At 39.1% G+C, this 12,401-nt stretch overlaps 1 protein-coding gene across 4 annotated transcripts in view; it reads left to right on the top strand.

Moving 5' to 3' along the window:
* Positions 1-5,210: 5,210 nt before the first annotated feature.
* lrch1 (leucine-rich repeats and calponin homology (CH) domain containing 1) overlaps positions 5,211-12,401 on the top strand; it is a 132,836-nt gene continuing 125,645 nt past the window's right edge. The window contains exon 1 of one of the 4 annotated variants that reach the window (XM_014027493.1): positions 5,211-5,676. In XM_014027493.1, the coding sequence (XP_013882947.1) occupies positions 5,451-5,676 (226 nt within the window). In that variant the 5' untranslated portion in view covers positions 5,211-5,450. The remainder of the gene's footprint in view (positions 5,677-12,401) is intronic. The other 3 variants (XM_014027490.1, XM_014027491.1, XM_014027492.1) reach the window with 3 other exon arrangements.

Raw genomic sequence — 12,401 nt, 5'->3', positions numbered from 1 at the left:
AAGTAAGAGATTGTTTTTAGTAAAATGTGCATTATTGAAAAGAGAGGGGAAAAGTCTTTTGATGTTTCCTGCTTGGTGTTAGATCTTCACTGCTCCGTTCACACTGCAGGTCCTAATGCACAATTTCCATTTTTTTTTTCAAAAATCAAATTTTTTGGCATGGATGTTCACATTATATTTTAAATGTGACCTCCATCAGACTCCAGTGTGAACCCCTCACAACGCTGATGCAACCCACATGCACAGAAAATGATGTGATCAATCAGCTCACTGCAGAATTAGTTAAACATGGATGCTACTTGCTAGCATGTTGATTCTGAAGTTGTGCAATCAGATCCGATTAATTGTTTATCTGACATGCTCATTTAGTTCAGTGTGTATATCTGAACCTGTCTCTGACTGGATTCTCCGGTGCAGCATTTTATTTTTGGAATGAAGTAACTTTCTAAAACTTAAGTATCAATCAACTAACTTTAGTATTGATACGGTCTGCGACTGACATTGGGCATTACTATCATATGTTTCTGTAGATTCTCAGTCGTCCAGGTCACATTCAAAATATAAAGTGACCACCCATGCCAAAAATAAAATGTAATAAATAAAAATAAAATCAGATTTTAAAAAATATCTGAATKGAGCATTAAGCCCTGCAGTGTGAATGTAGCCTTAGACATGTAGAACTTGTGTGGAGTCTGCAGGCTTTCACATATTGTTCATCATTTTAAAGGCAAGTGAAAACTTTTTAAAGAAGTGGGTACAGCCTTTACGGTTATGATTTGTGTCTTTTTTGAYTGTTGATAGTTTTGATAGATTCAGTTCATTTTAGTTTAAATYTTCTGTTTCTCGTGTCAGTCCTGGCACTTTTTCCTGCTCCTCCACTCACGTGTTTCTTGTTTTCATTAAGTTCAYCTGTCTTCATTCTCCTCAGTTCTTATTCATCAGGTTCTCTGTCACTAATCAGTTTGTCATACTGACAGAATGACAAACTTCACTGAACCCAGAAGACTCCCTATTTCTTAGAAATCTGTCTGCAGCAGAGGTGCTTTAGGAACTTCTCAGCACCAACGCACAAGTTTAGAAGCAGTATTCTGTAACTTATAATTCAAGCCAACAGACAACCCACACCAAACTTTGTTAAAAACAGACTTTTAAAACTCTTGAACTCAGCCACCTTCCATCCATTATATTTACATGATTYCTCAACTCAGCCAGCTCATAGAAATTCATCTCCTGAAGAGTTTTGGGCCTCCAYCATGTCCTGAACCACCAAGAGACTCCATATGCTAGCTGTGCTAAAGCCAATGGCGCCGGAATGGGGGGGGGGGGCATTGGCCCTCCCACTTTACGGCCCTGCCCATCAGCTGGTCCCATGACATTTACAGGCTGCACCCAACGCTGACAAGTTATGACCTCTCTCTCTCGGTTTTGTTGCACAGTGCGCTCGCTCGCTGGAGTTGATCTACTTGATGCTCGTGTTGGTGTAGTATTTTCCAGAAGGCAGGACACTTCATAACTATAATGATGTAAAATTGAGAACAAACTCTTGATAATAAATTAATAAAGTATTTAAACTAGAAGCACTCGGAGAGTGCAAACCTCCGCCAAGACCAATTCCCCCCATCCTGTAAGAGTTAATGCGCTAAAGCAGAGATGGAAACACATTTGCCAAATAAGTTCTGATGTAGCKAACATTTAAGCAGGCAGTATGCACAGAATTTCTTCTTGGGGGAGTCCAATGTGAAAAAAAAAGTCAGACTCGTCACCCGACGTTATTCATCGTCAAACTGGTGTCGGATTAAGCTCCTAAGTTTTCATCAGTCACATTTCACCATGTAAAACGTCTGTTTTATCTCCTTGTATGAGTTTGTAATGGTTTGACTCTCTTTACAAAGTGCTTCCTTCCCACCCCCGTCTACAAACTTTGAGGCCCAGCAGCTCTCTGTTTACAAGCCTAGTAGCAAACTGTTTTGATTGGTTGTTTCGGAAAAGTGGTGTGTTTGAGAAAATGGGGGAAAAAAAGGTTTCATGGTGCAGTCAGGCACTTCCTGGTTACAAAACGTTCTGTAAATGAGCATATTATGGCAAAAATTATTCATCATTAAATGTGGTTTCAACATTACTTTTGTAATGCTTGTAATGTACTTTTTGTAAAACAATCAAAGTTTGAAGTCCGTGCTGTCCAATCCAGCTCACTGTTTTTTACAGAAGCCCCGTGAAAGCATCACAGCTTTGCTATCTCAGAGTGTTAATAGAAAAAAAATTCCTGTATCCTCATCGTGATCCGGAACATCATCAAAATTTAAAGGTGTGTTCCTGGGCCCAGTACCCACAAGTGGTAAAAATGTCATGACAATCCGTCCACAGGTTTTTGAGTAATGTTGTCCACAGACAGAACGACAGAATGACAGACAGACAGACATACGYGGCCGAAAACATTACCTCGCCCTTGGCAGAGGTAATGAGGCGCGGTGTGCACAACCCATGGAGAACAGTCGGAGGGTTTACGCACATATGCCAGCTCTGGGTCGGGCTGTGATCATAAACCTGACTGACACCTGAAAAAAAAAACGTTTTGACTCTGATCCCATCCGGGTCGACCAAAGCAGCCTAAAATTAAAATAAGAATTTTGTATTTTGTGCCCCATCTGGCCCAAACCTGTGCGCAACCATCCAGTCTCCAGATCCACGCTGACGGGTCGTGGTGAAAAAAAAAAGCCCATAGTCCTTTTACATTTGGCCTGGTCCAGGCCAAATGCTCACCTGTATTCGACCCAGATCAGATTTCCTGTCAGGGTAAAAAAATAATTGCGTGGACTTTGTTATTRTTGTTGCTGTCCAAAAGCAGCTGGAGTTTGTTGCTGCGCAGCGACGACAGATCGCTTTGGAGAAAATGCAGCCAGATGAGGAAATGTGTCATTTTCCTAGTTTTCCCCTCAAAATAAAGTTTGTTGTTAACTAAATAACCTAAATAGTTTGATACTCAGTGAGTATCAAACTATTTRGGTCATTTACGCAGAGATTATATTTAGGTTATTTACGCAATCACCATCTTTTGCGTAAAATGACTGGGTTTACAGCGCAAGGTTCTGACCTGCTGTTCCAAACTTCAGTGTGGATATTATTTACATGTGTTTAGGTTTTTTCCATGGTAATTTACAATGAAGTTAGATTTACTATGATAATCCTTCCTAATAAATGATTTAAATAACAATTCAACCTGGAGAGACTCACATAAAGACAGACTGAAATTAGAAAGTAAATTTATTGACATGAATGACAAAGTTTGGCGCTCAGACCCTGGCAGAGGGTGCTAGTGCTGTGAGATGATGTAAGCTCCGATGAGCTGCTTGAGATTAGGGGTAGGGGTATCCCCCCATCCCCCCCAGTTTGTATTATTTTATTTTTCGTTTTGGACTTTATTTGCAGCTCTTCCATATCTGATTACTGTCAATGCACCCATTGAGATTACCGTGTGGCAAACTGAACATGTGTGACACCTCTCAAGTCTCGGAGAGGAACTGAAACAGTTCATCATGAGGTTTGATTGTTTGTTTGCCTTTTCTCATAACTGCTCTTCTCTTTTCTGTTAACATTTTTGTATTTTTTTTGTGTGTGTTTTATATTCCTTTTTGCATCATGATGAAAACACCATCCTACAACGAAGCACGACGGTGGCAGAAACATTGCTGTGAACACCATTCCCACAATAAAGCACGGTGGTGGAAGCATCATGCTAAGAACAGAGTGCACCATCCACACAGTGAAGCACGATCTTGGCAGCATCATGGGAATTATATCCGTACAGTAAAGCGAAGTGGTGACAGCATCATGAGAACTGAACCTGAATGTTATGACAACACTATCCTACAATGAATCACAGCGGTGGAAGCATCATGATAAAAACACCATCCACACAGTTTAGCACAGTGGTGGCAGTATCACACAGAGAACACCACTCTACAGTGAAACACTATGGTGGCAGCCCCATGATAAAAACAACATCCACACAGTTTGGCACTGGGCATGTGGGGGTTTTCTCAGGGTACTCCAGCATTACACACCAAAAATATGACTGTCAGGTTMATTGGTAACTCTAAATTGTAAATAGGTGTGAATGAGAGAGTGAATGGTTGTTTGTCTCTTTTATCTCTATGTGGCCCTGTGATGGACTTGTGACCTGTCCAGGATGTACCCCACTCCCCTCGCACAGTGACTGCTGGATGTGGGCAAGAAAGATTTCCAATAGAGAGTAAATACCTTAGCAGGAAATAGCTGTCCTGAAATGAAAACACACAGGTCCATCTGCTGATTCTGCACCGTCTCTTTTAAACTCATGAGACAAAAACATTTCCCTTAACCAAATTATAGTTTGTTTCAGATTTCCTCTGTTTTCCTGTTTCTTTTTTCTTCCACTGGTCGCCTTTTCATCTTTAAAAACAGACCACTGCCAAATCTGGTGAGACGTGCTGAATGCGGTCAGACCTTTAATGTGCTTAGTTTGAGTTTATAATGACTTTTATTATGAAATGTGTTTGACATGACATTTACTTACTAAATGTTAATAAATTCAAAAACAGAGCTTTATTTTCAGTTGTTGGGATAAAGCCTCAGATCAGACCACAACACATCCGGCAGACAGACCCACATGTACTTTATTGTGGTTTCCAGCAGAGGTTGATGTTTCTCTAGTTTCCCTCCTAGTTTGGAGGGCTCTGAGGTTTTATTACTGCAAGGTGAACTGCGCAGCCGCAGTGATGAAACTGTAAATAAAACCAATTTGTTTTCAAAATAAAACTTGTAGTCACATTATATGTAGGTTTGTATTATTTTTATTTAAACTTTATTCATTAATTAAAACAAAAGAAAAATATCTAGATATAATACAAAACATAATTTATAAATGAAATAAAATGAGACAGATGAAAAAGTCGTGTAACATCTGCTCTCCCCCTTTTATCTAAAATAATAATAATACAGGTGTTTTACAGACTCAAAATTTGAATCAAAAACAGAATAAATCTATCATATAGGCCACTAAAGGTTATAAAGGGTGTTTACTGCAGGGTGTAAGAGCATTATACAGATAAACATTATATTTTATTAAAAGTCAGGTCCAGCTTTAAAAGCTTCCTGAATTAGAAACAGGTTAAAAGAAAATCCTGGAAATAAATATAAGCAACAGTCAAATATGTAGATTTATATAMAAAATTTTGTAGTTTAAACTAATATGCTTAGCTTTTCCTGCATGACTCATTTAACTATAWTTCCCAAATCGGAAACATTTGTTTTGAAAGTACCGAACCGGATGTAGCATCGCTTTCAGTTCACGCAGRCTGAGGAGGAATCTGACGGCGGCAGCAGGCAGCTTGGAAGTCTGTGCCCCGCAGGTTCCCGCACGTTAGCTAACCGCGCTCTCTCCTCTGGATACAACCCGCGCGGAGGCGGACATTATGGCGACGTTGGGCCCGGAGTCGGCCCGCGCTGCTCTCGCCCAGCTCAGTTCTTCTCCTTCGGTTCAGACTCACGTCGGCGGCGCTAACCTGCCCCTCAACCGGGGCTTGGAGCGAGCGCTGGAGGAGGCGGCGGCCAGCGGCGTCCTCAGTCTCAGCTCCCGAAAGCTGAAGGAGTTTCCCCGGACAGCTGCCAACCACGACCTGAGCGATACGGTGGAGGCAGGTAGGAGCTCTCTGACCCCCAGGAGCTGCAGAGKGGGGGCGTCTGTGGTGGGTCTATTAAAGCTGGGGGCATTTCCGTTAGCCTGAAATGTGTTTACAGCTGCACGAGGAGGGGAACTCGGTACCCGGTGGGGTTTTAGCTCCCACGGTTTCTTAAAACCTTAGCCTTTTACCTGAACAACCTGGTGCACGGTTGATTTGGACTCTTCCGTGGGGTTCTGTTGGACCCGCTGAGCTGAGTGTTTTTATGAAAGGTCCTCAAAGGGACATAAATATCCAGCTTCCGGTAGATGACAGAAAGGCCCGTGTTTATGGGGGAGCTGCAGTGGAAGCTGGCCCTTTGAATCCGGATCTGACAGTCCGGATTGGAAATCCCCACCACTTCTTTTTTTTATCCACGCTGCAGGTCCAAACATGACTCTTTGTTTGTATGTTGATGTRTGACGGATAAGATGGTTGTTTTCTGCAGCTGATGTTTGTTTACGAGGTGATGRTCGTGACGTCCTGAAACATCTCAGCTGTTTGATGTTCAGATGTACAAACTGAACTTTTTCTCCTACAGACAAACCTCCAGCCCTGTCAGAACAAGGCTGCTGATCAGGGATCAGAGGTTACATTTTTATCCCCCACCACTGAAGGTGAGGGTCTCTTTGTGTGTGGCTGTTAGCTAGGGCTGCCACAAACGATTRTTTTAATAATCGATTAATCACTGATTATTATTCGATTAGTCGACTAATCGGATCATACGTTAATTGAATATAAAACATACAGCTTATCACGTCAGAATGCAGCTGCTATTATATAACCATCGTTAGATTTTAGCTATATGCTAACTAAAAATAATTGCTGTGGAAGGTAAGTTCTGCTCTGCAGATATTACACAGGTTTCTCTTTCATTTTCTTAAAATGATCCCACACTTTTGAGCTCCGTTGCTGGTAGCCATGATACCAGAGCCTGTCTGTATAATGTCTTGTGACGTCCACGGCCTACCACAGTTACCACTACTGTGCATGTGTGTCAAGGACAGAAAGGCAGATGTGGCAGTAGGGTTGGACAATACTGGCAAAAAAATTTATCACGATTAATTTGATGATTAATCCCCTGGAGTCCCTGGACATCCTTGTCCTGGTCACATGACCAATTTAGTGGGAAAGATTTCCTCTTCATACAAATCTGTTCCAAATTGTGTCAAAATTACAGACTTCAGGTTATACATCAATTTTTTAATTGTGTTGATAGATAAATAAATTAMAGATTTTTTTAATGTTCGTCATATTTAAGCAGAGAGGAACACCGACCGGACTCTGCCTGGTGGCATTAATCGTATTAATCGTCAAATGCCAAAAAAATAACCGATTAGTGTTTTTCTGACGATTAATTGCACACGATACGATTATGCCCAACCCTATGTGGCAGTGGAAGGTGTCAAAGCAGTTTGGAGAGAAAAAAAAGTAAAGAACAACAACAATAAAAGAAAAAAAAACGATTAATCGATTATTAAATTAGTCATTGATTATTTTAATAATCGATTAGTCATCGATTAATCGTGGCAGGCCTACTGTTAGCAAAATATCTGTAGAACCAGATGATGATGTGACACAGGACAGAAGCAGACAGATGAATTCTGAGGTATTCAGACACAAACTGTGTGCTCAAACCCAGCCTAATGCAGRCAAACTGATCCATCAGCATTTCATAACACAGATGGACAATGACCCAAAACATAAAGCCAAATAAACCCAGGAGTTTATTAAAGCAAAGAAGTGGAATATTCTTGAATGGCCATGTCAGTGTCTCAACCCAGCTGTGCATTTTACTTGTTAAAGASTAAACTTCAGACAGAAAGAACTACAAACAAACAGCAACCGAAAACTGCTGCAGTAAAAGCCAGCAGAGCATTAAAAAGGAGAAAACGCTGCGTCTGGTGATGTCCATGAGTTCAGGCAGTCATTGTCAACAAGTAAGTAAGTAAGTAAGTAAGTAAAGTTTTATTTATAAAGCACCTTTCACAGAAATGTATTCACAAGGTGCTGTACAATCACAGTATAAAAAATGGTGGAAAGAATAAAATGAAACAGAAAAACATAATTACACATAAGCAACAAAAAATTGAAACATAAATCAAGAAAATAATTTCAAAAGTTGTAAATCAAACACAAGGTCAATTCAGTTCAAAATATACAATAATACACAAAAACATAATGATTGCAGGAGAGAAAAATATGGTGTAAGTTAATAGTAAATAAAACACAGAACACATAAACACATAAAGGGGTTTCAACCAAGTATTAGAAATGAACATTTTATTTACAATTATTTAATTTGTTCTGTTACTTTTGAGCCCCTGAAATGAGGGGATTTTGTTTTTAAAAATGCTTTAGTTCCTCACATTTCAATGCACTCATTTTGTTCAGTTCACTGAATTAAAGTTCAGAGTCTGAACTTTAACTAAKGCATCTAAAAAGTTTTGTTCAAAATTCATTGTGGTAATGTACCGAACCAAAGTTAGGAAAATGTCTTTKTTGAAATAGATATGAACCTAACTGTAGATAAAACAGTCAGCTGATATGGTCCACTCCTGCTGTGTAAAACTTTATTCTTTTACTTTGTGTGTGTATGTGTGTGTGTGTGTGTGTGTGTGTGTGTGTGTGTGTGTGTGTGTGTGTGTGTTCTCTCACTCCTCTGAGGAGAAAAATCTTATATAACACGATGACGGTTTGAGTAATGGATGATCTGTGTTTCTGTTCTACTCAGCTCACTGTCTCTCAGCTGGATCTGTTGTGGCTCTGTAGTGTAAAATGTAGTTTTATTACAGAACCTCAGATCAGATCTCATCTGACTGTATTGAGTGAGGAGAAGCTGGGCTGACCTTACATTTTGATTTAGGTTTTTCAGACATGGTTTGACTCCTCAGTCCTCAGTAATTAAAGGCCAAACATTCCTTGAAGAAATGCATATTGTTTTAGTCAAATTCTAAAAAAAGTTCTGTACAACACTGTGCCATTCATGAGTCTCAGCTACTACCACATCAAGCTCCTGGTCTGAGTTGRTAGCATTTTTGTGTCTGTTAGCTTGGCTGTTGCATCCATCTTGAATTGTGTTGACTCACTCAGTTGTGATTGGACATMCAATGATTGCTTTCTGCAAATTTAGTTAAAAGTTGTTTAGTTGTTCCTGAGGTATTTTGCTAACTGACAGACAAAGGTTAAAACATTGTCATGACCATTTATCTTCAGGTAATCAAAACTCAGCGTACTCAGCTACAGAGTATTTTCAGTCATTGTTAAGTATAAATACTTGTAACACTGTAATGACCTGTTCTGTAGTACTCTCTTTAAAACAGCTAAACAGGGGTAGACATAAGGAAAATTTTCAGGTTATTCAGTGGACAATCTGTTGACAAAAYCTGGTTGTCCGCAAAACATTTTGGTTGTCCAAAAGAATCTCAAGAAAAATGTAATTTAAYAAGTATATTGTTCTGTAGATGAAGTTTATTATATATAATTGTTCTCAGTCAGCCAGGTTGACTGAGAACAATGCATGACTTGCATTAATAAAACTTCCTCATTCTCTTCTTTGAAATAGAGTTCAACATTCAYAAGCTTCTTTCTGCTCATAGGTCAACATTTTCACTTAAATAGGAGTATACTGTGTACATGACCTTATTAAAAGTTACTGTTTAGTGTTCTGTTCAGTTTTACCAAGTTTTTTTCTCGCCTTTCATTTATACAAAGGATTGGACACCCGCAGCGGAGAAATTTAATCGAGGTCTTTTTTTGCTTGGTTGTCCGAAACAAAAATAGGTTGTCAATAGGTCGGACAACCTAAACAATGGTTATATCTACCCCTGCTAAATATACAAAAACTGATATTTTGAGACAAGTAAATATTGTTGACAGAACAGACTGATTAAAATACCAGTTTCARCAGCAACACTCATCAGTCTTCTTCATCAGCATTGGATTTTTAGGTGATGGATAAAGATGTTGAAGTTAGACCTTACTGATTTCTCTTTGTCATATTTTTATCTTTAGCTAAGAGTTCCTGCTTTGTTGAATTTGTCTTTGGAGGAAAACATTGACAGTTCTCACATTACTTGGAGTATCAAACAACCGCTCTGCATCTTTCAATCTCGTTGGTTCTGATCTTGGTTACTTTRGTGCTGTGCTGTCCAAAGTCAGTCCTCAAGGGCATGTTTTAGGAGCTGCCCTGGTTAGACATAGCTGAACCTAAGGAGTGCCTAATTAGTAGGCCTCTGCAGACCTTGATGGCATAATGAGSAGGCCTACTAATTAAGCACTACTTAGGGTCAGCTGTGTTGAACCAGAGCAGCACCTAAAACATGCAGGACACTGGCCCRTGAGGACTGACTTTGACACCACTGCTTTAATGTATGTCTGCAGATGTAATCACTTATCAAGCATGCGGCAGCGACAACCAGCTCTTTTACACATTATTTTTTCGGTGTACAAGTACTTTTAAGGTTATTAAATAYATGATTATATAATTCAATCAATCATTGATTTGTAAAATAAAATACATATTGTCCAATAAAATGGTGTTCTGTATCAGCACTGGTATATAAAACAAACAATTYGTGTTAGTCAGCCTTAGTATTATCAAAGTATTATGGTTTAGTGAGASAGGTTTGACTGCCGATAATTAAAAAAATTCATACTTCCAATCCAATTTGTGAAAAAAAAAGTAACTGTCTTCTGATGGCTGTTTGTGACACTAATTATTTTATACTTTCCCATTTTTTTTGTTTTTGAACTTTTTTAATAGAACGACAACTTCTTTGGTATGTTTATTTTTTATTCATAGAAATTATTCAAGTTCCAACATTGTGGTTGGAAATAAACTAGTTACAACTCGTTTCCTCTAACTTTGTGTATTTTCTGTTGTGTAATCTCTCGGTAATGTCCTCTCACTTCACTGATGCAGAATCAAAAACGTCAACATTAGGATTTATAGTTGGGAAATTTCCACAGAGCTTCCCTACCCCAGACCTGGATGAGGACCACCACGTTCTCTTTAATAAAGGTCTGGTTGTCGTGGTGACAACAATCTAACTGCTGCTTCTTCCTCTGTTCTCTGGGATGGTTGGCTTTGAATATTGATTTCTAATTTCTAGGTCTTTGTTTTTATGAAAAAGTGCAGGAGATTAGCTGAGCTGTGTATATTTTCAGCATCTGTCAGGCTGAGGGTTTGTGGACTTGAAAWAATGCTGTCAAATACAATTCTACAACCTGAGGGATTTTTTTTAAAGATGGAGTCTTTTCTAATCACGAGGTAAATGAATCAAAATGAAAGCGAAACAACAGAATGAGTCACTTGGACTGACTATAAAGTGGCATACATTTTAAATATATTTGTACTTAAATATATAATGAAAGTTCAGCTATAGTGCAACAGTTTGTCCAACGCATTTGATGCATGGGAGCTCAGTTTCATATCAGCTGCCTCACAAGTTTAAACTTGTAGTGAAACTCAGAGTGGAGCAGGCAGCCTCACACTTTCCTCCCACTAACAGCTTCAGGTTTCTGCTCTAAAAGGTCTCATTTTAGTTGTCAACAAAAAGAAGCAAAATAAAAAGAGCAGAGATGCAGAAAATGGGGACATGTAATAAAAACGGCTCAAGTCAAGATACAACTTGGTAAATTTGTGTTTACTACATTGATTGCTTTCTGTATAAATGTTTAAAAAAACATTTTTGCTGCTGTGTGGACTGGAGATGTGGAGCTTTTTAGAATTCACACAGCGACCTGTTAGGCTGCTGTGGCTTTGTGTCCTTAAACCAAAACAATAATGAAGCCATTTTTACTAATTGTTTTCTTGGTCTTGCAACCGATCAGCGTGAAATTTGTTAGGAATGTAGATGTGTCTAACCTACACTGTGCCAGCGGTTTTTATGATAGACCCCATATTTGAGGTGGGGGCTCCAAAATGGGGGTGCCTGGACATATAAAAATGCTTATAACTCAAATCCTATTCAACATAAAACCTTCAGATTTTACTTTCTTGTTTAGCTATGATGAATGACWATCCATTGGGTCCACCAATGAGTGCCCCCACCATGTCAGGACCYCCACWCAAAATAATAAATTTGTTCCGGTGAGTTCAGAGTTCTTGTGCATTGGTGCTTTGTGTATATGTGAGGGTCATATWTGCAGGGTTGCACATAAAATTTTTGGTCTGATTCTCAGGGGAGAACCTAGGGTTGTTGCTTGGTGCTCATATTTTCCTTCACTCATTTAACACATTTACCTATAAGGGCGTCAGGGCATCTAATGTCCCCCTGTTCTGTTTTATAACTCATATCAGCTGCAACGTCTCAGGACATCATGACAAATCAGTCCACCAAGGTTTTATTTTATTCTTTTACTCTGCATAAATTTTGTAAGAGGCTGAGCGGCTGGGTGTATGTCATATAAACATCACAAACTGAACATTTCATGGTTAAATGTCTTTTAGACTAACATGTCCAGTGTTTCCCCTAAGGAATTGGGCTTGGGGTGTGTGTGTGTGTGGGGGGGGGGGACTTGTTTTATAAAAACATAAATTTACGTGACTCATGCAATTATGGTAATAAATTTACACATACATGAATATTTAATTGCATAACTATATCCTAGTTAAGGACTCCTCATGATAATTATCAATAAAATTATTATTGATAATAAATGATCAGAACTGTGTGCAGCAGATGATCTGAGTCCAGAGTT

Source organism: Austrofundulus limnaeus, unplaced genomic scaffold (genome assembly GCF_001266775.1).
Source record: "Austrofundulus limnaeus strain Quisiro unplaced genomic scaffold, Austrofundulus_limnaeus-1.0 Scaffold653, whole genome shotgun sequence".
NCBI lineage: Eukaryota > Metazoa > Chordata > Actinopteri > Cyprinodontiformes > Rivulidae > Austrofundulus > Austrofundulus limnaeus.
Note: the sequence above shows the minus strand (reverse complement) of the source record. Positions and strands in the feature narration are given on the sequence as shown.